At 35.7% G+C, this 27,539-nt stretch overlaps 1 protein-coding gene across 1 annotated transcript in view; it reads left to right on the plus strand.

The window, feature by feature from the left end:
* The window catches only part of GUCY1B1 (guanylate cyclase 1 soluble subunit beta 1), a 48,518-nt gene that overhangs the window by 11,002 nt on the left and 9,977 nt on the right, over window positions 1-27,539 (plus strand). Inside the window, exons 3-8 of the mRNA XM_008000082.3 lie at window positions 4,843-4,943; window positions 7,409-7,527; window positions 19,395-19,592; window positions 23,199-23,429; window positions 24,686-24,802; window positions 25,733-25,866. Of these exons, the coding sequence (XP_007998273.1) occupies window positions 4,843-4,943; window positions 7,409-7,527; window positions 19,395-19,592; window positions 23,199-23,429; window positions 24,686-24,802; window positions 25,733-25,866 (900 nt within the window). The remainder of the gene's footprint in view (window positions 1-4,842; window positions 4,944-7,408; window positions 7,528-19,394; window positions 19,593-23,198; window positions 23,430-24,685; window positions 24,803-25,732; window positions 25,867-27,539) is intronic.

Genomic DNA, 27,539 nt, shown 5'->3' on the forward strand with positions numbered 1-27,539 from the left:
GGGATAGCAAAGTGGGGGATGGAGAATTATGAGGTAATATTACTTGAATTATGTAAATTGTTTATGTAATCTACATATTAGCTTACTTCCTGACTTTTCTTACTTTTACTGGTTGCCCTCTGTGACTTCAGGTAGCAGATGAAAAAACAGCTCTAAAACTAAGGAGAGAAAGAAGTGCGCAATGTGGGAAGGGAAGCCATTAAACCTTTCCTCAAAGAACAGTGACAGCTATATTTTGCGGAGTTCTGGGAAATGATTATTATCATATCTCTGTGCTTTCTAGAGGCTAAAACATTTGACAGCATGAAGTCTGATTATATACAAATTTACCTAAAAGTTAGAAGAAAAGTTGTGTTGAGAATTGAGAGACAACAGAGAAGACTTTGTTGATTCAAAATTTCTACTAGCTTCAACGGCCATATTGTCTGAAATTAATTCTCTTAGTTATTACTCCTTTTCCACTGTAAGTTCTCCATCTCAGTTTAGTGTATTAAACCACTTCAAATTAAAGAGTTTGCGATACCGCCAATTAACTTTTGCAATATTTCCAATTAACTTTTCCCCTGAAAGGAAAGAAGATGAAGAATAGGCTAGAGAAGGAAAGGAAGTGGCCCCAGAAAGGTTAGGTGTAAGGTGGTAAGGACGGAGGTTTCCTGTTCAAGTCCTTGCTCAGATGTCGCTGTCCCCATGAAGTCTACCATGAGCATGCATGTATATTATCCTTCTATGTATATTGCATCCAGCCCCTTCCACTTACATTTCCACTTTCATGTCTTTATCCTGAGCTACCTCTTCCTATAGCATCTATTGCTTCATAACGTATTATGTCATTTTGTTATACATCGTGTTTATTGCTTATTACTTGTATCTGCCAGCTAAAATATAAGCTTTATGAGGGCAGGGATCTTTATCTCTTTTGTTTGTTGATATATTGAAAGTGCTTAGAAAAGTGCTGGGACATAATAGGCATCCAAAAATTTGTGGTAAAGCTCTTCCACCAGAAAAATCGAAAAAGAAAAAGGGTAGCCCCACATTCCCAAAGATGTAAATAGAGTCCTAAGTATTTTGAATAATTCAAAGGAATTCAGACTTAAATTTTTAAAAGAAGATTATTATTTCCTTCCGTGTACTACTGTTTAATTTCTATTTCAGTCCCCACCAGGGAGCATTGACACTGGTCATTTCAGGAAGTAAAGCTTCGACAATAAGGGAGCTTATTTTAATAAAGAGAGAGAAAGGAAAGGAGGAATGCATTGACCCATGGTTAGGGGATTTCTGAGGAAATGGCTGTTCCCCTATTTTACACAGAGGGACTATGGATTCTGCTTGTACCTTGTTTATTTATGTTACTAGAGATTGGTGAGTTTTTCAAATAAACTGCATTTATTACAGAAATATAGGTGATTTGACTTATTCCAATTGGAAGAAACAGAATGGTGAAAACATGAATAAATTTCTACTTTATTGTATCTTTGATTAGAATGTTCCGTCAGAGTCTCCAAAATTTTAATCTATAGATCAGTGTTGTTTCATAATAAAATGTTAATAGCAAAATGACAAAACATAGGATATCCATATCCTTTAAACCATTAATCCTGTTCCTAGGAATTTGTTCTATTTGTATGTAGAAGTATAATAAGCTACAAAGATAGTCGTCACTTTTTTTATACTTGTGGAAAAAATAAAAGTATCTAAGTACCTACCAAGACTTCAATATGTCTACAATGCAATTTTATGCAGCCATGGTATAGAAGTATATGATATGAAAAGACATCCATCAAATATGCACTCAAATGAGGAGTATAAAGCAGTATGTTCTATATATAAATACATTAAAGCATGAACAACTTGAAAATTATACTAGCAGTGATTATCTCAGGATAGTGGAGGCCTATTTTCTCTTTTTAGTTTTTCCTTTCCTGTACTTTATATTTATTTTTACAATTAAAAATTAGAATGCAGAAAATATATAGTAGCATTTATCAGAGGATAAAAAAAGTTTGTATATTACGTTTTCATATTTTTTGATATCTCACTGACTTTTGGTATTAAAAAGACTTGAGGTCTTTGAAGAGTTGTGTCGCTCTTGTTTAACAGCTGTTTATGTTTGGAAAAAGGGAGAAGAATTTCATATTTTATGTACAGTGCTATAATCGTTTGAGTAGACATGGGGAGCACTATACTCACTGGGAATATGTATAGTGCTTTAACTGCTTAGAATATATTTTTGTACACTTTATCTCTTTACTGTTGTGAAAGGTGAATTATCTGTTGCTCCCACTTCAGAAAAGAGAGGTTTTGTTTGTTTGTTTGTTTCCTGAGTCAGGATCTGGCTCTGTTGTCCAGGCTGAAATGCAGTGGCAAGATCACGCCTCAATGAGGCCTCAACTCCCAAGGCTAAAGCAAGATTCTCCCACATCAACCTCCCAAGTAACTGGGACTACAGACTTGCACCACCATGCTTGCCTAATTTTTTTTTTTTTTATTTCTAGAAGAGAAGAGGTCTCGGTATGTCAGCCAGGCTGTTCTCAAATTCCTCAGCTCAATGGATCCTCCACCTGGGCTTCCCAAAGTGCTGGGATAATAGGCCTGAGCCAACCTGCCCGGCCAGAAAAGAGAGATTTTAATGCTTATGTGCTTCATGTGATTTGCTCAGGTTCATTTAGCTGGTAAATCCTGGTCTCTGAAATGCAGATCTCTGTCCTTACTGAAAACATGTTTAAAAAAATATGAATAAATGCAGGCAAATAAATTATGTGCTCTGAAGAACAGAGGATGTTTTTAAGACTATCTGCATACTAAGGTATGGATATAAGACATACCACCATTTGGAATTTTCCCTTTGAGCATACACAGATATAGTCATGAGTGGCAGCTGTGATAGCACAGCTTCTGAAGGAGAGAAAGCGACTAACGACTTCCTTGACAATATTTAAAGAGTTATTTGAGCTGTTGTGTTGCAAGCTCGCCTAATTAGAGTGGCTAGTTTCCTTTGTATTCTCCTGGCAACGTACAAGGATTCCGATGAATTAGATTGAGAGTAAGAGGTTCACATCCAAGCTCCATGTATTTTTGTGAAGTTAACATTGGCAATGATGTCTGGAACTTAGTTCTTTTCTACAGTTGACCATGTGGGTTTTTTAAATTTACATACATTTATGAGGTACATGTGCAATTTTGTTACATGCATAGTAGGCTGCAATGTTTTGAACAATGGATTTCACCTCTTCTTTGAATGCTTATTTGAGAAAAGTAATTCAAATCCTACCTAAATAAATACATTTATATAATCATGACAACTATTAAAAACAATTATAATTTTCTTTCACTAGTACTGTGTATGTTTTGAGCTACTGTGTTTAATAAGCTAAGGATGTATTTGAAGATTTTATCAGTCCACTTGGCATCTCAAACTTAGTATGTTGAAAACATAGCTCTTGACCTTGACCCCCTATCTGCCTCCAACCAGTCTTTCCCAATTCTGCTACTGGTGACAACACACTTTTAGTTGCTTAGACCAAAAACCTCAGTGTCCTCCTTGAGTCCTCTCCTTTCACACCCTGCGTCCAATCCATAGCAAATCATGCTGGATTTACCTTTAGAATATATATGAGTTTGAGGCACTTCTTTCCGGCTCCATGGGTTCATGTCTTTCTCCTGCCTCAGCCTCCCGAGTAGCTGGGACTACAGGCACCCGCCACCATGCCTGGCTAATGTTTTGTAGTTTTAGTAAAGATGGGGGGGTTTCACCACGTTAGTCAGGATGGTCTCGATCTCCTGACCTAGTGATCCACCTGCCTTGGCCTCCCAAAGTGCTGGGATTACAGGCGAGAGCCACTGCGCCCAGCCCACCAACACTTCTTACCTGAATATTGGCAGCAGCCTCCTAAATGGTCTCCCTCCTCTGTCTTGTACCCCTTTAGTCTATTCTCAATGCAGCAGTCAGGTGAACCCCTTTAACCTAGATCAGCTTATATCACCACTCATGTCATAAGCGCTCAAGCCCTTCACCTCTTTGAGGTAAATGGCAATTATCCCAATGTCCAACCAGGCCAAGCCCTGTAGCCTCATGTTACCTCTCCCACCCATTCCCTGATAGCTACTTTTCCCCCTCCTCTGTTCCAGCCACATTGGCCTCTGCTGTCCTACGACACCCCAGGCACGCTCCTGCCTGGCCCTTTGCACTTGTTTTTCCCTCTGCCCAGAACACAATCTCTCTAAATTGCCCGTGGCTCACTCTCGGAGCTCCTTCAGACTTTACTCAAATGCCGGCTTCTCAGTGAGGCCTTCCTGGCTATTGTACATGAGCTCTCCACTGCTCTGCTCTGCTTTATTTTTCTCCAAAGTATAATACTTACCATTATATGTTAGTTATTAATTTTATGTTGTGTCTGTCTTCCCTTAATATATGTATTGCAAGAAGTCAGAGATTTTTGTCTGTTTTACTAAATATTGTACCCCTAGTACCCAGGACAATGTCTGGCACATAATAGGGACTCAACAAAAACTTGCTAAACATTTATTAACCCAAAAGTTATTTAATTGATTATATTTAATGGCAGGTATTGTATTTAGCAGTAGAGTACTATGTATTGTTAATCTTGCTAAAATATACTTAAATATATCATTTTAATTTAGGGAGGGGGATATGACATCATTTCTGCTCTCTCACTAGAATTTTAGGTACATGATGCTGTTTAAACAAATTTGCTCAAAAAAAATTCTATTTCAGAGATAAAACCATTGTTTATACAATTATTATACCTATAGTAGCTTTTTTTTTTTTTAACTTCAACTTTTCTGTCTCTCTCTCTCTCTCTCTCTCTTGTTTTTGTTTTCCAGAAAAGAGGCACAGTTAGATGAAGAAGGACAGTTTCTTGTCAGAATAATATATGATGACTCCAAAACTTATGATTTGGTTGCTGCTGCAAGCAAAGTCCTCAGTAAGTTGAATGCAACTCTCCTTCTTTGGCTAAGTTCCACATAGAAGCTCAAAGAATGCGTGGTTCAAGATCACAACGCAGGATTATGCGAGTGGTACAGAGCATTTGTACAACCTGCACAGTTGTGTGGTGGAAATCCACATATCATGTTAGGTTCAGGCTATGCCAAGTCTTATTCTTCCTTTTACAAGTTCTTTAGAGAATAGAAAAGAGTAAATGTGTTCTTCTTCTTGTTTTTTTGAGACAGGGTCTGGGTCTGTCACCCAAGCTGCACTGCAGTGGTGGCCTAACTCCTGCTCACTGCATCTTCTGCCTGCCAGGCTCAAGTGATCCTCCCATCTCAGCCTCCTGAGTAACTGGGACTACAGGCATGCACCACCATGCCCAGCTAATGTTTTGAATCTTTGGTAAAGACAAGGTTTCATCATGTTGCCCAGGCTGATCTTGAACTCCTCAGCTCAAGTTATCTACCTGGCTCTGCCTCCCAAAGTGCTGGAACTGCAGGTGTGAGCCACCATGCCAGGCCCAGTTCTTTGTCTCCTGCAAAAGAAAGCCATGTATTCAGGAAGGAAAGAAAATTATTGGTACTTAATGTAACAACATCAGTTGTGGTGTCAACAATATGGCAGTTATTCAAGTATAGTATGTGTTTTCTCCAAATCTCTTTTGCAGTCACAAGTTAAATTAGCTATTCGTAAAAGAAACGTGAAACTGAGATCTACCACAGACAAACACCTTCCTGAAGAAGGCAAAGTTTTAAAAATTTCATGGAGAAAAAGTTGTTCTTAAAGTGGTATCTTTTATTCCCATAGTGCTTAATTTTTAACTGGGCTATAGTTTGGATACAATAGAATGAGGATTTTAGTTTTGCTACATATAACTAGGAAACTAAATGCTATCTATAGTAGAGTAAAAAAAATTTTTAAAGATTGGTAAATGTTTAATATTAACAAGAAAAATATCTAGCCTCTAGCAATCAAAATTGAAACAAACATGAAATAACTTTTTTCTTATCAATTTGGCAGTCTCAAAAATGGAAATATCTAGTGTAATGATGGAGTAGAGTTAATGGGAAATCATACATATTTTTAATGTGATGATAATTATGACAACTTTTTTGGAGAATAATTTTGCATCATGAAAGCCTTTTAAAAATATTAAAACTCTTCAGGAATTTTTCCTAAAGAAATTATTAGATCTGTTTTCATCAAGATGCATGTATGTGTTTTCATGTCGGAGATCCATATATTGTCAAAAACTGAAAAAAGCCTACATTTTCAATAAGAAGGGATTGGTTAAATAAATTATTGCATTCATATGTTGAATAAGATAGCAATTAAAATTGATACACAGCACTTTGGGAGGCCGAAGTGAGTGGATCACTTGAGGCCAAGAGTTCAAGATCATCCTGGTCAATGTGGTGAAAGCCCCTCTCTGTTAAAAATACAAAAATTACCCAGGTGTGGTGGCGGGTGCCTGTAGTCCCAGCTACTCGGGAGGCTGAGGCAGGAGTATGGCCTGAGCCCGGGAGGTGGAGTTTGCAGCGAGCCGAGATTGTACCAGTGCACTACAGCCTGGACGACAAAGTGAGACTCTGTCTCAAAAAAGAAAAAAAAAATTAATACGGAAAATTTAAGTTTTAGGAAATATTAATGATTGTTTATTAAGACAAAAGCAGAACACCAGGGTACATATTATATGTAATCAAGTTATTAAATACACATATTTATATAAAGACTATTTTGTATCAAAATATTGTCATGTGCATTCTTGATGATTTTAAAAATTTGTGTTTTTTGGAAAAAAGAAGTAGTATATCAAATATATGCTTTAAAAAGGTCAAAATTAAGTACAGGGTGAGTATCGCTTGTCTACAACTCTTGGGACCAGAAACATTTAGGCTTTCAGATTTTTTTTTTTTTTTTTTGGATTTTAGAATATTTGCATATCCATAAGAAGATATCTTGGGGATGGGATTCAAGTCAAAACATAAAATTCACTTATGTTTCATGTACACCTTATAGACGTAGGCTGAAGGCAATTTTGTACAATATTTTAAATGATTTTCCGCAAGAAACAACGTTTTGACTGCAGTCCATCACGAGTACAGGTGTAGAATTTTCCATGTGTAGTGTCATGTTGGTGACCAAAAGGTTTCAGATTCTTGAGCATTTCGAATTTCAGATTTTCAGATTAGGTATGCTCCACTTGTAATTTGTAATAGAAGCTGAAAAACTGGTTGCTTTGCTTGTAAATGCAAATGTACACCATTAATATGTTTATACATTGTCTTCTCTGATTTCATTGTATTGTCCTGAAGGGATTTTTTTATATGATCTATGTTTGCCATGCACAAAAATTGAAGACATTTTAAATTATTTTAATAAACACTTACCTTCATTCTTTCTATTAAGAATATTTCACCTATTATATGCTTTTTTTCCCCTCTTGAACTTGTAAAATAGATCTCAATGCTGGAGAAATCCTCCAAATGTTTGGGAAGATGTTTTTCGTCTTTTGCCAAGAATCTGGTTATGATACAATCTTGCGCGTCCTGGGCTCTAATGTCAGAGAATTTCTACAGGTAAGCAATTTGAGGTCCTATAGTTAAAAGTTCTGTGTTTGTAACTTTCAAATATAGACTCTAGAATCCTTTTGTTCACTCAGCTGGACGAGAGTGTCTTGCTTCTGAAATGGAATCATCGTGACCTTTTTCTAGTTCACATAAAATCATAGTTATTGGAGAGTCTTGAATACATTTTAGCATTTTATTTTTTCTTTAACTTCTGGTTGCCGATACTGAATATGCAAGTTGTAAATTAATGTTCCCTGAAAAGCTCCAGGTGGTCTTTTGTGATCTGTTCAACTGCCCTTTTTTGGGGGTAATGGCTATATATCCTAGTGATTGTGGTTTCAGACATTTAATATGGCCTTATTTTCTATTTACAAAACATTCCTAGTTTGTAGATATAATCAAGCAATGTATCAGTGTTTATGAAGTTCTACCTGGAGCTCAATGTTTAGGAAAAAGTAGCAGGATTTTCAGGTGTTCTGTCACCAAAACATACTTAACACACATTATGATGAGTTACATATTAATTAATCTACTGTACAAGGGAAAATAGGAAACAGTTCAAAGTCAGTTTCAGGTGAAAAAGATAAATAATGCAATCAAAGGCCTTTGTCTTATATTCTTGTTAAAATTACCTTAAAAGATTTTACAAGTAAATTACACATTAGATGAGAGACTATTTCTGGATTGACCATACTATTTTAAGCATTGGCATTTGTGAGACCCTCTTCTTGAAATGTGTTAACATTGAAAATTATGTGGTTGTTTGCAAAGGATATTTCTAAACTGGCTGCTGAAAGCTGCCAGATCTTGCTGGAAAATGATGTCAGTGCAATACTAGCTGAATCGAAGCCCAGTTTTGAGGGAATGTAAACACTTTCAATCCAGCTGCATTATTGATTTAACAGCCAAAATAAGAACTTTCGTGTTTAATCAAAATGTCTGTTGTTTACATAGTGACATTTTTCTTATAAACTTAAAACAGCATTAAATCAAGTTGGAAACTGGTTTGCAATCTCCTGCCATGGATTTACTAAACTACTGGTGTCAAAAAAAGCTGCCACTTCCAAATGAAGTAGCTGCCAAGAGATATTTAAATAAAATTGAACAGGCAGCATTTAATGGGATTATTTTAAATGGATTAAAGTTTTGGGAGATATGGGGTTTTTGAATACATATTTCACTTTTTAGTACTTTTGTTGACCACTATCAACTTATCAGCAAAGTTTCAACTTTCAGTTGTTCTGGCTTTTAACTCTCTCTCTCAATGGCCATGTTTACATAACAAAACAAAGATTCAAATGGTTTTATTAATTCCCCCTTTTTTTTTTTTTTAACCTGTGCTCATGGTGACCATCTGCTAAGCTTGTTACAGCACAGTAAGAGAGCAAGCAACTTTTTAGGTGTGTTGAGCTGCTTTATCAATGGGACAGTCACTGGTTGCAAGAGGCTACTCAGCATTTAAAATGAGATGTGCAAGCTGGGGAGTGGCTCACGCCTGTAGTCCCAGTTACTTGGAAGCTGAGGCAGGGAGATGAGCCTGGGAGATGGAGACTGCAGTGAGTGAGCTATGATCACACTGCCGCGCTCCAGCCTGGGTGACAAAGTGAGACCCTATCTTTACATACATGCATACATACAACAAAGCGCAATGTGCTGCAAGTGTAGAATATACACCAGATGTCAAAGACAATGGAAAAAGAATAGAAGATGGCTCATTCACAATTTTATATTGATTTCACGTTAAAATGAGAATATTTTGGATATATTGGGTTGTATAAAATTCAGTTAACATAGCTTTAAATTATACACAATTTTATTTTATTTCTCTTTCAATATGAGAGTGAAAAATGAAGAAACTGGAAATTTAGAATACTGTAAAGTTTTCATCAGTATTTTACATTATGATTCAGTTCTTTTATTTTCTCCTGGTTTTGAAATTATACATTTTAAGGGCAAATTGAATGTGTTAAAGTACTGCTTTTCTAAAAAGTAGATATTTATGTTATCATTAGGCTGATTACACAGAAATTAAGTGGACTTTTTCTGTGTGACTATAAAACAAAATCATTAACTTTCATACATTGTTTTAACATACCAGCACACATATAAAGATTGATATTTTTATTACATAAATTAATAAAATATTCTTTATGGTGACTTCAACTCTTTGCTAAAAATTTAAAGACTTTCTTTCTGTTTCAGCCCTGGTTTTAATCAGTCACCACATCTTTAGATTCTATTTCCCAAATACTGAGCTTTGGGAATTCTGCCACTTTTCTCTATTTCCCCCACACTTCTTTGGGAGAGTCTACTGTTATCTAGAGGTTGGATGGATTCCCTGCTTCTCTTCATGACTCCTCCAATCTCTTCTCCATCCTATAACTCTGGTGTTTTTTCTGTAATGCAAATGTATCTCAACGTATCGTTTTCTTGCTTAAACTATGGAGTAATTTTTTATTACTCATTGGAAACTGTCAAAATATTTAAAACAATAGAAACCTTCATTCTTTCTCCATCTTCCCTCTCCCTCTCCCCCAGTCTAGCCAAACTTAACCACTTTCAGAAACTTGTATTTATCTTGTTCCCGCTATCCTCTCAGATTTTCTACTGCTCTTCTGTTTGCCTGGAATATAGTTCCAGCACTTTCCCCACAGATAAATGCTATTAATCTTGCAGGTAAAATTACTTTTCTGGGAAGGCGCCACTCCTCTCTCCAAACTCTGTCTTATCCTAGTCATGGTAACTAACCTCTCTCTTATTTTCATAGGACACTGCATTTCCCAAGCCACAGTAGTTTTCATACTGCATTATCATTCCCATTTGATGGACTGGAATGTAAACTTCAGGAAGCCAGAGATCATGTATAATCTCTTAATGTTTGTACCTTCACAGGTGCAATCTGTATATCTGAGAATAAATGAATATATCTTTTTTTAAAAAAAAAATGAATATTTGTTGTTTGTGCAAAAGCAGAAAACACACAATAGGAAGCAAACACACCAATAGATCAAGCTGAATTATTTGACTCAGGGTAACCCATTTTGAGGGAGAGCCTGTAATTTTATTTACAGATGAATCATAGATTGAAATATAAAAGAAGAGACATACACTAGATCAATTTCCTTTTCAGGTGAACATACTAAATTACTGTCTATTCTTTAATTTACAGGGTACATTGCATGTGTCTGTTGACACTTTTAAAATAGTCATTCTAATATTTCCATTTTAAGCTTTTAGGGAACACTAAAATAGCTACTGAAATCATAACATGGGAGACTATTTGATTATGCATTAGCTGAGCAACTCTGACTCACTCATCATAGCAAGCAGAATTTCCTTGGAAGTAGTCTGTCCACAGCCTCTCAGTTGGATACATTATTAAGAATAGGTCTGTCTTGTATATGTATATACATACCATACCATTGTTTTTCCTTTTTTTGACACGGTTTAAAAACAAATTTCTGAGTACTAGACACAGCATATAATAGGCAATTAATGAAACAGTCTTTGAATAATAGAATTAATTAATTCTGAAGTATATGTGTTTTTATAATTATTTGGTCCAGCCTGTTTTATCAGGATAATACCTCTTTTGCTTAAATTTTGTACTCAAGGACATGCTGTAGAGATAATGTCTGTAGCTTAGCTCCAGAAACATATTTCTTTTTTCACATGGACGTTATCATATCCATTCATAGTTGACTTAACGAATACTAACATATCTACCCCCTTGAAAGGCTTTGGTGCCAATATCCAATTCATGACCCTGCTTATGCAGTCTCTCCTGTGCTTCCAAATTCAAGTTTAAAAAATTTGCATTATGCTTATTTTAAGCCACCCTGAAACTTTAACAAAAAATAGCTGGAAAGCATTTCACAGTTTAGAATTGATTTTTTCTTAAATTGCCAGTGAAGCCATCAACTTGTGGACTGATGAAAAAAGTAATAATCTTTGGCATTTATTCTTTGGTTGATTTAATAATTGAAAATATAATTTATCGAAAAGAGAAAAAGAAATAAGACATTTTTTAAATTTGATTTTTGGATCTTAAGAATTTTCTCTAGTTTTTCCACTTTTTTATTTGTAAATTCAGAATAAAATATGTGGTTCCGGGCTATTGCTATAGTCAATTTTTTTTTGCGTTTTTTTAATGTTTTTATTATTATTATTATTATTATTTGGAGACGGAGTCTTGCTCTGTCGCTCAGGCTAGAGTGCAGAGGTGCGATCTCAGCTCACTGCAAGCTCCACCTCTCGGGTTCATGCCGTTCCCCTGCCTCAGCCTCCCTACTAGCTGGGAGTACAGGCGCTTGCCACCATGCTCAGCTAATTTTTTTTTTTTTTTTTTTTTTGTTAGCCAGGATGGTCTCAATCTCCTGTCCTCGTGATCCGCCCACCTTGGACTCCCAAAGTGCTGGGATTACAGGCGCGAGCCACCGCGCCCAGTCGCTATAGTCAATTTCTAATGGAAGTTTCTAGTGTACTCATGAAAAGACTGCAAAGAATACATGGGACTTGCAAGCTTCATAAGAAAATAGCTGATAAAGAATGTTCAATTTAATGTTATTTCCACCTTAATCCATGCTCACCTCTACACTCTAATGTCCTATTGCATTATGGCAGATTATATTTTCCCTAAATCACTGCAACAGCCTCTCCCATCTCACATGCATTTCTGTGGTATGATTTTGCCTCTTTGTGGGAGGTAAAATTCTTTTTTCCTTGAATCTGGGTTGATTTTAGTGACTATTTAACCAATCAAATGGGGCAGAAGTGAGATATTTAAATTTCCTAGGCTAAAGTACAAGAAGTCTTGGTTTCTTCCTGGGTGTCGTGGAACAGTTGCTGTTGGGATGGTACCTCTAGAAACCCAGACACGTGAAATGAGAAGCACAAGCCACACGGAGAGGCCGAGTGTAGACTGGCAGATAGCAGTTCTAGCTGGGCTCCCAGCAAAGAGCTAGAAATAACTACCAACCATTTGATTGATCCATCTTGGAAAACCAGCCTACTCTGGCATTCTGATAATTTCAGCCCAGTTTCCATCTGATTCTGTCCCAAGGGTAGAACTTTCTAATTTAGCCGGACAAATTACAGAACCATGAAACATAGCAAATAAATTATTAAAGTTGTTTGATATACAGCTATGGATAACTAGACCACTATGTGCATTATTTTTCCCTTTATATTTTATGTCTGTGTTAATATGTGTGTATATGCTTGTACAATGAGTCAAGAGCTTTGAGAAAGCTGTGTTTGATAAGATAATCTATTATCCCTGGGAATAGGAGCCACGTCAGTCCCAAACAGAGCTACCAATTTAATTTCAATGGTATTACATTATATTGTCTTTACCTCCCCTACAAATTTACAGAGCTAAAATACAATTAAAATGAGCAGCAAAGGCTGCCAGGTTGACTATGAAAATATACATGGGCAAATGCAATTTTAGAGAACAGTTAGGATTTAAATTATGACCTAAGTATGCATATAGAACTCAGGTGAATGGTTAGATCAATGTTCTTTCATTATTTGCTGGAGACACTGGCTTCTTCAGCTAACCTTGATATGGTGACAGTTTCAGTCATTCACTCAACTCAGATATATTTGAGTTTATCAACCTGCGCCTCTGTTCAGCCTGCAGTGGGATTTTCTTCAATTCCTGTTGGCTCCAGGTTTTGGCTTATTAAATACAACATTGTGATTTGGCCACCAGGAACCATCTGAGATTGATGACTGATCTAATTCTTAAATGTTTGTGCAAAGAGTTATTTTAGGAAATATGAAGATTTTTTCCTGAACAGCTGTAAAATTCTAATACTTCCCCAAATTATTTATATTTCTTAAGAAGAAAGTGCACCATTCACTTTATTTTTATCTTTGGAATTTCAAAAAGAACTGTTTTCTCAGCATCCACAATGCCAATTTCTATAATCCACAACTTAAAAATCGACAAGTAGGGATGTAGTTTTATTTTTAAAAAACTTGTGAAGGAAGATAAGAAATATTATAGAATTGTAAGGCTTTTCAGTTTGAATAACTGATATATATTTTCATAATTTTTCAAAATATTGATTGTTACATGTAGTATTATATAGGCTGGCTCTTTTTTAACATGAGTTTAAAAGCAAGCAGTAGAATAAGTGAAATATTTTAACTTTTTTTCTTTAATTAAAATATTTCCCTGGAGAGGATGGAAATGATAAATTGATATAGCTTTAAAGGTATATCCATTTAAATAATTTTAGTGACTCTGGTACAGTTTCTTTTTAAATAGAGATTTTCAGTATTTCTTTTAGAAAAGAATCTCTATATCTTTTCAGTTGGAAAGCTATTTAATTCTCAAGGAGCAGCTCCAAGAAGAAAAGGCAGGAAAAGTATTATGAAAGCATTCACTTCTTACTCACTCTGATCTCATGCTATTTACTTTGGTGTTTCTCATTATCTAGGGTTTGGTGTTCCATTTTACTTAGGTCTAGTTTGTTTAAATGTTTTATCTTCAAATGCCAAAATGACTTTTTTCTTATAAAACTTAACAAAATGTTTTTTAAATTATATGACTCTCATTAAAGAATATTGGTGTTGGTCCTATTTTTCAGAGGTGTGAGGGATAGAAAGGAAATCCTGTGCCTCATCCTCCTTCAATGAAAAACAAAAAGAGGTTTGCAATGACTGATTTTAAAGATTTCTTGCAGATCTAAACTGCAGCAATATTCTCAAAACAGACAAATCCCTTCTCCCCATTCACCAAAACAAGGATTCTTGGAGACTGAAAAATGTTTTTCTTTAAAACGTTCAAGGCAAGGTCTTACCCATTTCTGTGGATCCTTTAAAATTTTTAATTAGATGTCCTTGAAACAGGAAAATCAGGTAGTTGACTTCTGGGGACTTGGCCTCTGTAATTATGTAAGAACTTATTTTTGGCATGCATATTACAAAAAGAAAATATGCATTTATTTTGAAACATTCCAAGGTCTTTAAAAATGTGACACTTTAAAGTATTACTCAAAGGAATGATAAATTGTCTTTTGTTTTCTAAATCTATGAAGTGTACTATATCTGAAACTCCACTACAGTACCCCAGAATATCATAACTAATTTTTCTTTTACAAATGATAAATGCCAGATGATAAAATAAACCAGACTGACAGGGAGCAGAATTCCTGAGTAGAAAAACCACATTCATTTGCCTGTAGAAAAACAATAAAATGATATTAGTATATTAAGAAATGAAATTATGAAATTGAAACCTTTAGGTATCTCAAGATATCAAAATAGATGAATGGTCCTGCTCTCTATATTTTTCCTGTTTTTTGATTTTATGAAGCCTAGAAGAGTGAATCAAAGCATATTTGAGGTTTACATCATTGTTTCCTGGGAGTCTACTTGTGCTGCAATATAAGAGTTTACATTTTCTTCAGTGTCTTTTTTACTTTCATACATATAGACATACTTATTTGCAATGGACCACACAGCTCTTTACTTTCTGTAAGTGCTTCTGTGGGTATATTTAGAAATAACACGGAATATCAGTTTTGATATGATACTCTTTTTCTCCAGAATACATTGATAGAGCAATGTGGATGAACTGTCATCTTTGTTTAGATAGCATTATCAAATGTAGAAAGGGTTTTCTGTTGGCTATTTTAAGAATCTTATTGTAGCAATAAAAACTGTAACCTGTATGTGAGGATGACACATTTATTAGCAATATAGGTGTACTTAAATGAAAATAACTTAACTTTTAATCATTAATCCCATTTCTTGTAATAGTCTGGCTGTGGTAATTACTTTAAATTTTGAAAGAATAAAGCCAAGTAAGGAAGGTTGTAACTCAAGCAATCCCAAGAGTATTTTTTATATTAGATACTATCTAAAGAAAATCAATATTACATTAAGTGGTGTTCAATGATTCAGGAAAGCACTTTACTTGCTCAATTAATTAATAGTAAATTCAAAAACACAGTAAATCTCTGGAGAGTTGGTTATCGCAAAAAGACTGAAAAGGTGAACATTCTCATTTGGTGTTTTTGGTATCCTACGGTGAGCGTGCAGTGCTTATCTTTAGTGACTCAGGAAGTACTGACTTGGATGATTGTGTCCACTCTCTGACTTACCTTAGCATAAGTGGTGCCAGTAACGTAAGTGGTGCAAGTGTTATTGCCTTATGCCATCTGCTTAAGTGAATGTAGAAATGTTTTAATAATAAAAAAGAGTATGAAAATGATATAAGCACATTGATACACTGATTTATGAAATATGTAAGCATTCTGTATAGAAAAAAATATTAAAATGCCTATTTCAAGTTATTGTTTGGTTCAAATTTTTTTTTTTTTTTTTTTTTTTTTTGGGACAGAATCTCGCTCTGTCTCCCAGGCTGGAGTGCAGTGGTGAGATCTCGATTCACTGCAATCTCCACCTCCTGGGTTCAAGCAATTCTCATGCTTCAGCCTCCCAAGTAGCTGGGACCACAGGCGTACCCCACCACGCCTGGCTAATTTTTGTATTTTCTTTTTTTTTTTTTGAGATGGAGTCTCGCTCTGTTGCCCAGGCTGGAGTGCAGTGGTGAGATCTTGGCTCACTGCAAGCTCAGCCTCCCCGGTTCATGCCATTCCCTTGCCTAAGCCTCCCGAGTAGCTGGGACTACAGGCACCTGCCACCACACCCAGCTAATTTTTTTTTTATTTTTATTTTTAGTAGAGACAGGGTTTCACCATGTTAGCCAGGACGGTCTCGATCTCCTGACCTCATGATCTGCCCTCCTCGGCCTCCCAGAGTGCTGGGATTACAGGCGTGAGCCACCACACCAGGCCAATTTTTGTATTTTCAGTACAGATGAGGTTTCACCATGGTGGCCAGGCTGGTCTCGATCTCCTGACCTCGTGACCCACCCGCCTTGGCCTCCCAAAGTGCTGGGATTACAGACGTGATTCAGTAGAGATGGGGTTTCACCATGTTGACCAGGCTGGTCTCAAACTCCTGACCTCAAGTGATCTACCTGCCTTGTCCTCCCAAAGTGCTGGGATTACAGGTGTGAGACAGCGTGCCCGACCTCAGTTTCTTTTTTAAGTGAGCTACAACACAGTACCTGGGCCTGACTCTATTAAAAACGTTTTCTAAATGCAGCCACAAGCTTAATTTTGACTTTGTGAGAAATGCAGATAAAAATAAAACTCTCTTGGTGATTTTTTTTTTTTCACCCGATTTTCTTTCACAAAATGTTTCACCACATAAGTACAAGTATAAGGAGTCTCGGAGGGCTATGAAGCAGTTCTCAGGTCGTCCCTTCTAAGGGAAGAGTTCTAATGAGAATAATTCGTCATTGGAAGAACCTCTCATACTACCAAGTAAAACAGTTTTAGGACTCAGGGGTTTGTAGGTTATATACAACTCTTCAATACTTAGTGTCTGCCATATTGGATTACTTTTATATGACAATAGCAGCCTCTAGAGGCAATCCGGATGAATTGATGTTTTTGCTAAGAATTATTTTGACTTGGACAGGTATAATTGTGGGGAAGGAGACGGTAGATGCAGATAGTTCAAAACGTCACCAGATTTATCAAGTTGAGGAGATCATTGAATCATTTATCTGGGTTAGAGTGTCAAAATTCATGACCTAGCTCAAATCTCATCTTCATTTTGTAGGATTTTCACTCCATTCTTTCAGTCTGAGTTGTTGGCTTCCTCATTTGCTCATCAAAATCCTCTTTACACATCCATTTGTGATATAAACCATGAGCTGCTTAATCCACATCATGTGGATCCGCATCCAGACATCTACCCTGCCCCCCCGGCCCACATGGCACAGTGTATGATATATAATGCACATACAATAACTTTATAGAGTGGGTGCATGATTGAATGGATGTGTGGAAGGGGCCGAAAATTAATGCTGTAGGCGCCCTGGTAGAGTATTGCTCAAATGTGGTCACCCATGGAATCATCTCATCCTCACTCTAGTTTTTTCCCAGTAATCTCACTGGATTTTTCTGTTTTTCTAAATTGACCTCTTTGAGACATTTGGAATGAGAGCCATAGTTTAATTTTGGCGTACCTCCAGTACTTTCATTTTCGATATGTTCTTTTATGCCCATGACATTTTGAAACTGTTTTATTGTTGCTTTTTTTCTTCTCTTTAAAAATAATCACCAGTTGTGAATAGATTCCTACTTGCTTGGTGTATTTGTTTGTTATTGCTACCATAACAAATGACCACAAACTTAAGTGCTTAACACAACACAAATTTATTACCCTATGGTTTTGTAAGTTGGAAGTCCATTGCAGGTCTTACTGGACTATATTCAGCATGCTGTGCTGGCGGGACTGTGTTTCTTTATGTTGGCCTTTGAGGATAATCGTTTTTTTCCTCATCCAAGTATTGACAGAATTCAGTTCCATGCAGTTATAGGGCTGAGGACCCAGTTTCCTTGACTGTCAGCAGGCAGCTGCCCTAAAGTCCTGGAGACCTCTCTCCAGTTCTTCAACAGTCTCCTACATCTCAGAATCGCTAGCATGGTGTTGAATCCTTCTTATACTCCCATCTCTTCGACCTTCTGTCATTGCACCTCTCTCTCTCACGATGTAGCAGGGAAAACTTCTTGACTTTTAAGTGCACAGTCACTCATGTGACTAGGTTGGGCTCACCGGGATAATTCAGGATAATCTTCCCAACTAAGGTCCATAACCCTCATCACATCTGCAAAATCCCTTTCACCATGCGATACAACACATTCGCAGGGATTAAGGCAAGGGAATCTTTCAGAGACAGTTGTTTTGCCAACTCATCTGAAATGTGCTAAGTGCTTTATATACATTTTTAAGGTTATCTCCATTTTGCCAGAAGAAATAAAGTCTCAGAAAAATTGGGTGAATTGGCTACCTTCCTACGAAGTGACAGTCACTATTTAAACCCATGTCTAAGTTTAATTGATCCTAAGTCATATTGCTTTTAATTCCTACACCATGCTGTGCTGTGTGTATATCCTACTATATATGTGCAGCACACACACACACACACCCCCCAACATGTTATGAACTGAGTGTTATTTGAAAAATCATCTTGAGCCAAATAAAATGTATAGCTTACACCATATCTTCTAGTACTCTTTACACCAATTAGTTTTGTATATTAGTAATCTGAGACTCAGGGAAATGTGGCATCTTCCAAATTAATGGCAAGGCTACAAGAACAGAAAATATTTATTGGCCAATTTATTAGTTTTCCAAGACTTCCATTTCAAAATGTAGTTATTTCACAGATTAGCTATGAAACTCCACCTTCGTGATAGCATATTAAAGAACGTGAAGAAATTACCTTGCTTTAGTTTCTGAAATAGATTTTTAATTTCTAACATATTAGAATCGTTAAATAGAAATCACCAAAGAATATGCCTATGTTTTATATGCTTATAATTTGGGCATAGTTTGGTTTTTTTGAGTTGAAAATTAAGTTTTAGAATTGTAGTATAAACAGAAGGGAAATGTATGAGTCCTTTGGGCATTTCCTGTTGTTGATCACAACACCTCTAAACAACTGCCCCAAGCTCTTGTAAATATGAGTATCTTTGCCTTAGCCATTAACTATGTTTTTTCTGTTTCGGCCATTCTTTTTAATCCCATTTGTTTATCTTTTCTTAAAATGTACTAACCATTCATAGCACAGATATTTTTCTTAATTCTACTATGTTAGTTTCATTTTCTCTGTGGCACTTGCTTTACAGATATCTCGGTGAAGTGAAGGATGTGCTACATGTGCTGCTTTGCTGATCTGCCCACTAGACTCCGATTTGACTCATTTTCATAACTTGCTTTCCCAGAGTCTGCTGTCACTGCGGAAGCATTGTTTATCAGTCTCCCTTTCTTCTTTGCTGCAGAATCTTGATGCTCTGCACGACCACCTTGCTACTATCTACCCAGGAATGCGTGCACCTTCCTTTAGGTGCACTGATGCAGAAAAGGGCAAAGGACTCATTCTGCACTACTACTCAGAGAGAGAAGGACTTCAGGATATTGTCATTGGAATCATCAAAACAGTGGCTCAACAAATCCATGGCACTGAAATAGACATGAAGGTAATAAACAGCAGTGGAGACTTCTGACCACAGATGACATCTAAAAGTATTTTAAATGACACTCTTTAAATTTACCTGCAGTTATCACTGTTAGTGCTCTTCCCTGGAAGTATATATAAGCCAAAACAGTGGAAAGACCAGCGGTCTTCTATATTTGTCCTGGGAGTGCATTATACAGGATATTTTTTCCTTCTGACAGCAGATTTTTCTTTCTAATTATATATTGTTCAAGGCTACAAGAAATTTACTTTGCATTCCCTGTGAACACACACCAGCTGGGAAGCAGAAGGATATGTGACTGACTGAGCTGTGGGTTTCAGCATGTAAAATATCCATAATATGGATAGTCAAATTCTAAGGCAATCTAAAATTAAGTATTATTTTATAGAACATTATCTCCTTGTTGATCTTTGTCTGCCCTGAAATATAGTTGGAATGTCTGATTTTGTGAAAGAAAGTGTTTGTTTTTGTTTTTGTTTTTAATCAAGTTACTTAGTGAAAGAAGCCTAAGTACTTTAAAAATTGTGCTGTTATTGATAATACACACTCTTAGTTTTAAGTGCTAATTTCAAGGTACTGATAGGGCAACCGTATCACAAAGAGAATCACTATTTCTCTTTATCTCTGGCCCTTATAGTCTTTCCTAGTCAGGCTGCTTTTTATGTGTTCAGCATATTCATTCCCAAGAATCAATTCTCAGTAGCCTTAAACTTGAGACCAAAGTGGGGAGATAGATACCTTTTTCCAACCTTTCTTTATTCATAGAAAACCTAATAGACAATTCTTTCTTATAGATCATAGATAGGTTGTAACACACTTGGGAAGTCTAAAACCCTTAAGTGGAGTACTATGCAAAATTAAAATAGTAGCATTTAATTAAATTAGAAATATATTCCCCATATTTAATCTAGTAAGGTTATGTTAGAGTTCATGGGTTTCTTTCTTTCAGAAGTTGGTGTTAGTTCTTACACGGCACTTGTTGGTGATTCCCAAGTGCATCATTAATTTTTCTACAACCATTAGTAATGGTAAAAACCACAATTACTTTTGCAGCAACCTAATAGAAAGTAGGACTGCATATAACATGGCATTATCAAATGCAGACATTTAAAAATTAAAACCTTGGGTAAAGTATCACAATTCATCCATGATTGGGAATCTCACTGGTATTCAATCAAAAAAGTATATACCTCACATTTCCAATCTTTTGTTCTTGACATTAAACTAACACAGTATCGCCCGGGTGCAGTGGCTCATGCCTATAATCCCAGCACTTTAGGAGGCCAAGGCAGGGGGATCACGAGGTCAGGAGATTGAGACCATCCTGTCTAACATGGTGAAACCCTGTCTCTACTAAAAATACAAAAAAAAAAAATAGCTAGGCATGGTGGTGAGCACCTGTAATCCCAGCTACTTGGAGGCCAAGGCAGAAGAATCGCTTGAACCCGGGAGACGGAGGTTACAGTGAGCCAAGATCCTGCTACTGCACTACAGCCTGGGTGACAGAGCGAGACTCTGTTCTCAAAATAATACAAACAAAACAAAACAAAACCAAAAAAACCACAGCATCTATACTTAGTGAACCTATATGCATATTGTATGCATTGTTGGTTTTGTTTTTATTTAACCGGACTGAGAAAGAGGTTGGTTCATAGAAACTTCAGAGATAAACACAAATTAGGACACACTTGGAAACTACTATTACTGTGGTATTAGAATCTTTGGCATGGGAGATTGATGGCTTTAGCAAACTGTATGAAACTCAAGTATTTACTTAATTATATGGTTCACTTTATAAAATATTTAAATTCTCTTCTGACCATTTATTCAAGTGCTTCAATATGAACTTCTGAAATATTTGCATTTTATAAGTATATTTTGTGTATTTAATTTTTTCAAAGGCACTGTTTTGACTTCTTGAGGCATTCCCACATTGAGTTTATCAGGTCCAGAGATACCAGACAAGTTGAACCACATAATACTAGATCATGTCATAAAGTGATATACCAATGAGAAGTTAAAAATATGATTAGAAAAGCTATTTGTTTTGCCAGTTTGATCGAAGCAAAAAATTAGAATTGAATAATTAATTCATAAGTTTAGGATACATAAAATTCAGTTTCTCTAGTTAAATAGAAACAGAGCAGAACATCAAAATTAGGCCTGACATTTAAGGTTGACCCTCTTGCTTTGTCTATGAGTTAGGGAAATCAACCTTAATGTGGTAAAATTTTCAAATTATAAATAAGGATACTAATATTTAACCAATATAGTAAGTTATTCTGACAGTGAGAGTAGTAACATCCTAGTTTTGCTATAAAATGTATCTGAAAGAATATATACAATACTATCTATGGTTATTGTGATATGTTTTTTAAAATCTCAGAGAATGCGACAGTGTACTCCTGAAAACAAAACAAAACAAAAAAAGAAAAATGAGCAACATTTTGTTTTTATTTACCTGTAACTGAAGAAATGTTGTCCCAAATTTTTTCCCTTTTGGGTGTGGTCGCTGTTGAGATCGAGTTTTCCCTTTGTAAGAGGACTCATTGCTTGCAATTTCTTAACCTAAAAAGAAAAGGAAAATTCTATACTTTAATAATGTATTTGCCTTTGAATAATACTTTAGAAATGTAGGATTTTTTTACATTATAGATATTAGTTCACAATTACAATTACTTCCTTAGAATGAATTTCTAGATTTGCAATTAAATCAAAGAATCCACAAAATTTTAAGGAATTTTTATGCCTATTGTCAACTTATCCTTCAGAAAGATTAATCAAAATACCCTCTCATCAGTGGTATTTGAGATGCCTCTTTTTCTGTACCTTACCTATTTTGGTATTGTAACTTTTTTTTCTTTTTTTGAGACAGAGTCTCGCTCTGTTGCCCAGGCTGGAATGCAATGGCATGATCTCGGTTCACTACAATCTCTGCCTCCCAGGTTCAAGCAATTCTATTGCCTCAGCCTCCTGAGTAGCTGGGATTATAGGCGCTCACCACAGCGCCTGGCTAATTTATGGGGTTTCGCCATGTTGGCCAGGCTGGTTTCAAACTCCTGACCTTAGGTGACCTGCCCGCCTCACCCTCCCAAAGTGCTGGGATTACAGGCGTGAACCACTGCACCTAGCCTTGTATTGTAACTTTATATATTTGCCAATTGATAGTAAAATGACATTGCATTTATTTTTGAATATGAATCTCTATCATTTTGTTTCCCATTGTTTTAAAACAGCATTGTAATCTTTTTTTGATAGTGCCAGCTTCTATGGCTTTCAGGTTGTTCACTATACAAGTGTGCTTGGCTGAGAAGGCAGAGTCCACCAGTGCTTTTTTTCCCCTAATTCTACCAAAGAGACCATATAGGATACTGGGGAACTGATACCAGATTTGTAATTTTACAATGATTATTCAGTCTTCCAATTTTATAGATCAAAGTCCAAAAATATTTTCCTAGTTTAGACATATGTAGTATTTGCATACATGTATTGAATTTTTGTAATTAATCTTCTAACTGCAGTATTCATAACTCATTTTTTATATTTAGGTATTTTAATTAAACTGAAATGAAGACAATTCATGCCATTTCCCCCTTTGATATCCAGGTTATTCAGCAAAGAAATGAAGAATGTGATCATACTCAATTTTTAATTGAAGAAAAAGAGTCAAAAGAAGAGGATTTTTATGAAGATCTTGACAGATTTGAAGAAAATGGTACCCAGGAATCACGCATCAGCCCATATACATTCTGCAAAGCTTTTCCTTTTCATATAATATTTGACCGGGACCTAGTGGTCACTCAGTGTGGCAATGCTATATACAGAGTTCTCCCCCAGGTAAAATAACAGCACACTTCTTTGGGGCCTGAGACTAAAGCCCATAGAAATACTATTGTTACAGGCAGTCATCCATTCATTTAACCCTCTGACTATGTATTAGGTAATATGCAGTTTATTGTAAGTTACACAAATTATTTAATTGTGAACTAAATGTATTTGAGCATACCACAGCTTTCCCTAGGACAACTATTTTTTTTTTATAATAATCACATACAGAAACAGTAGGAATGTTATGTAAGAACAGTATACTTATTTCAATAAAAAAAATAGGTAACTTTTTAGTAACAGTCACCTTTCATATGTTTGTTTATTCACTGAATAAATATTCATTGGATATCTACCATCAGTAAATAGCTTTAAAAATCAACTATTGATGGTGTTTAGGGAAAAGGGGGGATTTTAAAAGGCACTAAAACACAAAACGATAGAGATGATCATGGATTGAGTAGAAAAAGTATCAAAGGAAGCAGTTGGGATGATGATGAGAACTTACTGTTAACTTCTATGACAGATCCATTGGTAAAATCCTTTATGCTTACTCTTTGTTTCTTATATACTAACTTTTGGAGTTGTATATGGCATGTGTTTCGAGATACTTTTTGCTTGTAATTAAAGAGACTTGAAAATTCAGGATTAGCCCAATTGGATCAGGTGAAATGGAAGAGGAGTAGTGTGCTGCCCTGGCTCTAGCATTGACTCCGCCTGTCCCTCACTGTATGACCTTGAACTTGGTATTTCACCTCTCTCAGCCTGTTTCTCTTTGTTCTGGCATGAGGATAGAAAGCATATGAAAAACACTTAGTTTATTGCAAGCAATCAATCAGTGTTACCTATTGTTTTCGCTTTTAGTCCTCTAGATAAATATTAAGAGAGTGTTTGCTCGTGTTTTTGGTATTTTAATTTCATTTCAAACCATACATATTTAACATATTACTGTACATTTTAAAAGATAAATTTTCATGTTTTCTTCTTCTGAAAATGCATTGTAAATTTGTGCTAGCTTACATTTGAATATTAGTCATCTGAATCCATATCAGATTTCATGTTCTTGCAACTATTTAATGTCCATTTAATCACCGAGTTGTAGAGATTGAGATTTGAGTTCATAGTTCAGCTAAGTTTCCCGTGAATTATAATAATTATAGTTTTCTATTTTTAAATATAACTGAGCTGATTTAATCAAGTGACTAATATCAAAGTATAAAAACTATTTTAACCGATTAGATACTCTTTGCTGTCTATCTACATTTTAGCTCCAGCCTGGGAATTGCAGCCTTCTCTCTGTCTTCTCGCTGGTTCGGCCTCATATTGATATTAGTTTCCATGGGATCCTTTCTCACATCAATACGGTTTTTGTATTGAGAAGCAAGGTAATCAAGATATTATTTCATTAAATGTGAGAAAGGTATGTTACAAATTAGAAGTATTCGGGGGAGGGGGGAAATTATTACATTCTCTGAGAACATATAGAGAGATAAAACGCAGACCTCAAAGGAAGTTCTATTTAAAAGGCAATGCTGTTGGTTTTTGGTTTGCCTGAGAAGCCGTGGAACTCTATCAGCTGATTAAAATTAACAGAAGTAAATTTTAGAAACTGTCTTTCTGAGATGGCCTTGTTTCACATCATAAAACCAACATCTTTTACTCCCTGTACAGGTACAATGCCTTAGTTCAGAAATTAGAACTAAAAAGTTTTTTTTGCTGTTTTTGGAACTTCACTCAAAACCACTTATTTATTCTTTCTTAAATTGTCTGTTGTTCTTAGCAGCATTTTTGTGGGTGAATAAAAGTGATAAAATATTCACACAGTTGGTAATTTAGATAGTGCTGGGATCTCATAGTTTCTTTTCTTGGGATAGATACAGCAAAAGTCAGTTTCCTAGAGTACCCATTTAATCCTTTCTGTATTCAGAACTGACTGTTTCCAGCTGCTCTATGAATACAGGGTGGGGGAATGGGGAGGCTTGGCTTATTGTTTGGTAGTGTCTGGTAATGTATGCTGTAACCATACCGGAAAATCAGGGGGATAAAAAAGATTCACAAAAGCTTGAAATAATTATGCGAAGAGTAGCACAGTTACTATCCTGAATTCAAAGGAGATAGTTACTTTTCTGCAGTGTTGCAAGGTAGCCACTAGGCTTATTTACAGGCAGAACTCTGACGAAAGACCCTCTTCTGTTCTAATGACGTACATATTCTGCTTTATGGTTTGGTGGGAAATGAGATATGTGTGTCCTTGTTGTTGAATTCTTAGGTCGGGAGAAAGGCATTCGTTAATGGTTATATCTTGCCTTTTCAAGGAAGGATTATTGGATGTGGAGAAATTAGAATGTGAGGATGAACTGACTGGGACTGAGATCAGCTGCTTACGTCTCAAGGGTCAAATGATCTACTTACCTGAAGCAGATAGCATACTTTTTCTGTGTTCACCAAGGTAATAATTTTTAGATTAATTATAATGACTATCAGTACCTATCTTTAGCTAACAAAGGAATGCCACAATATTTTATTCCATGACGTTTACATATTCTCTGAGGTGTAATTGGATTTTACAACCCTTGTTATGTATTACTTTGTAACAATGATAATCTTTTTTAATATTTGCTAATAAACTCAGAAGAAATCACATACTCTTATGTTATTTGCCACGTCTTACTACATTTGTGGAGTGTTTATGCCATTACACCATGGAACAAATAATCTGCAGTAAGCTTGTTCTATACTTTTGGACCTTCAAAATAGACATTATGTAGAAAAGCGATTTTTTAAAGCAGCTAATAGGATGGCATAATAAATACATTGGTATATTTGACACCAAAAAATTATCTTTTCTATAGTATGTTAGCAAAAAAATCTAAAGGATCTCTTTCTGGGTTTGAACTATTTTAAATTTAAAATATTTACCTACTCTAATCCAAATACACTGTTCCAAGTATATTCAATTAAAATGTATGTAAAATGTGATTTTAAATAAACATCAGAGAAAAATAAAACTATAGATTGTTTTCCAGTTTGGGAAAGCATTTTCCTAGGAGATACATGGGAATTCAGAATATAAAAATTATGTCTAAATTTGCTTCAGAACAATAGAAAAGATCATTGTGGGGATTATCATAAGATGATATTCTGTGTATTCATAATTTTGTATAAACAAAGTGTATGTGCATTATGTAATAACACAATCAAGAAGGCATGTTTTGGTGAGCTATTGGTTAAAAATTTAATTTGAATTCCACCATGATCACTTTTCACTTAAAAATGTGGTCTTAAATTTTCTGAAAAATATAATAAACTTTGTAACAATCTCCTTTTATATTATTACTATTGTATTGCACATTACATAACAACAATATATAAGGCCAAATAAGAATAATATATCGTTGGCGCAGTGGCTCACGCCTGTAATCCCAGCACTTTGGGAGGCCAAAGCGGGTGTATCACAAGGTCAGGAGTTTGAGATCAGCCTGGCAAACACGGTGAAATCCCGTCTCTACTAAAAATACAAAAATTAGCCAGGTGTGGTGGTGGGCGCCTGTAATTCTAGCTACTAGGGAGACTGAGGCAGGAGAGTCGCTTGAACCCGGGAGGCAGAGGTTGCAGTGAGCCGAGATCATGCCACTGCACTCCTGGGCAACAGAGCAAGACTCTGTCTCAAAAAAAAGAAAAGAAAAAAGAATAATATACAGTTAATTGACAAATATATTTAAGGTTAATTAAATATTGTTTAACTATAACATATAAGAATAATATATCAGATAATATAAGGATATGGATGTCTTTCCCTGAGAAATAAATATCATGCAAATAAAAGAAACAAAACTAAGAAACATAAACCCTTTTTTTAAAAAAATAATAAACTACATTGATCTAAAGATGTCCCATCTGCTATCAGTAAGTGTTTTCTTCTTCTGCCGCTTTGCAGGTTGAGCTTAGGAAAATGTCAGCTTTTCATTAGGGGTAATTTCTATTTATGCAAAGAAAGGTTTCCTCAGAAATAAAAGCAGAAAATTTGGAGTTTATTTGTTAATTCCCATATGCAGACATCACCCAGTGAGAAAATTGCAGATTGTCCTATGAGATATGCTTAGGTGTGTAGGAAGATTTGTA

Source organism: Chlorocebus sabaeus, chromosome 7, assembly GCF_047675955.1.
Source record: "Chlorocebus sabaeus isolate Y175 chromosome 7, mChlSab1.0.hap1, whole genome shotgun sequence".
Lineage (NCBI taxonomy): Eukaryota > Metazoa > Chordata > Mammalia > Primates > Cercopithecidae > Chlorocebus > Chlorocebus sabaeus.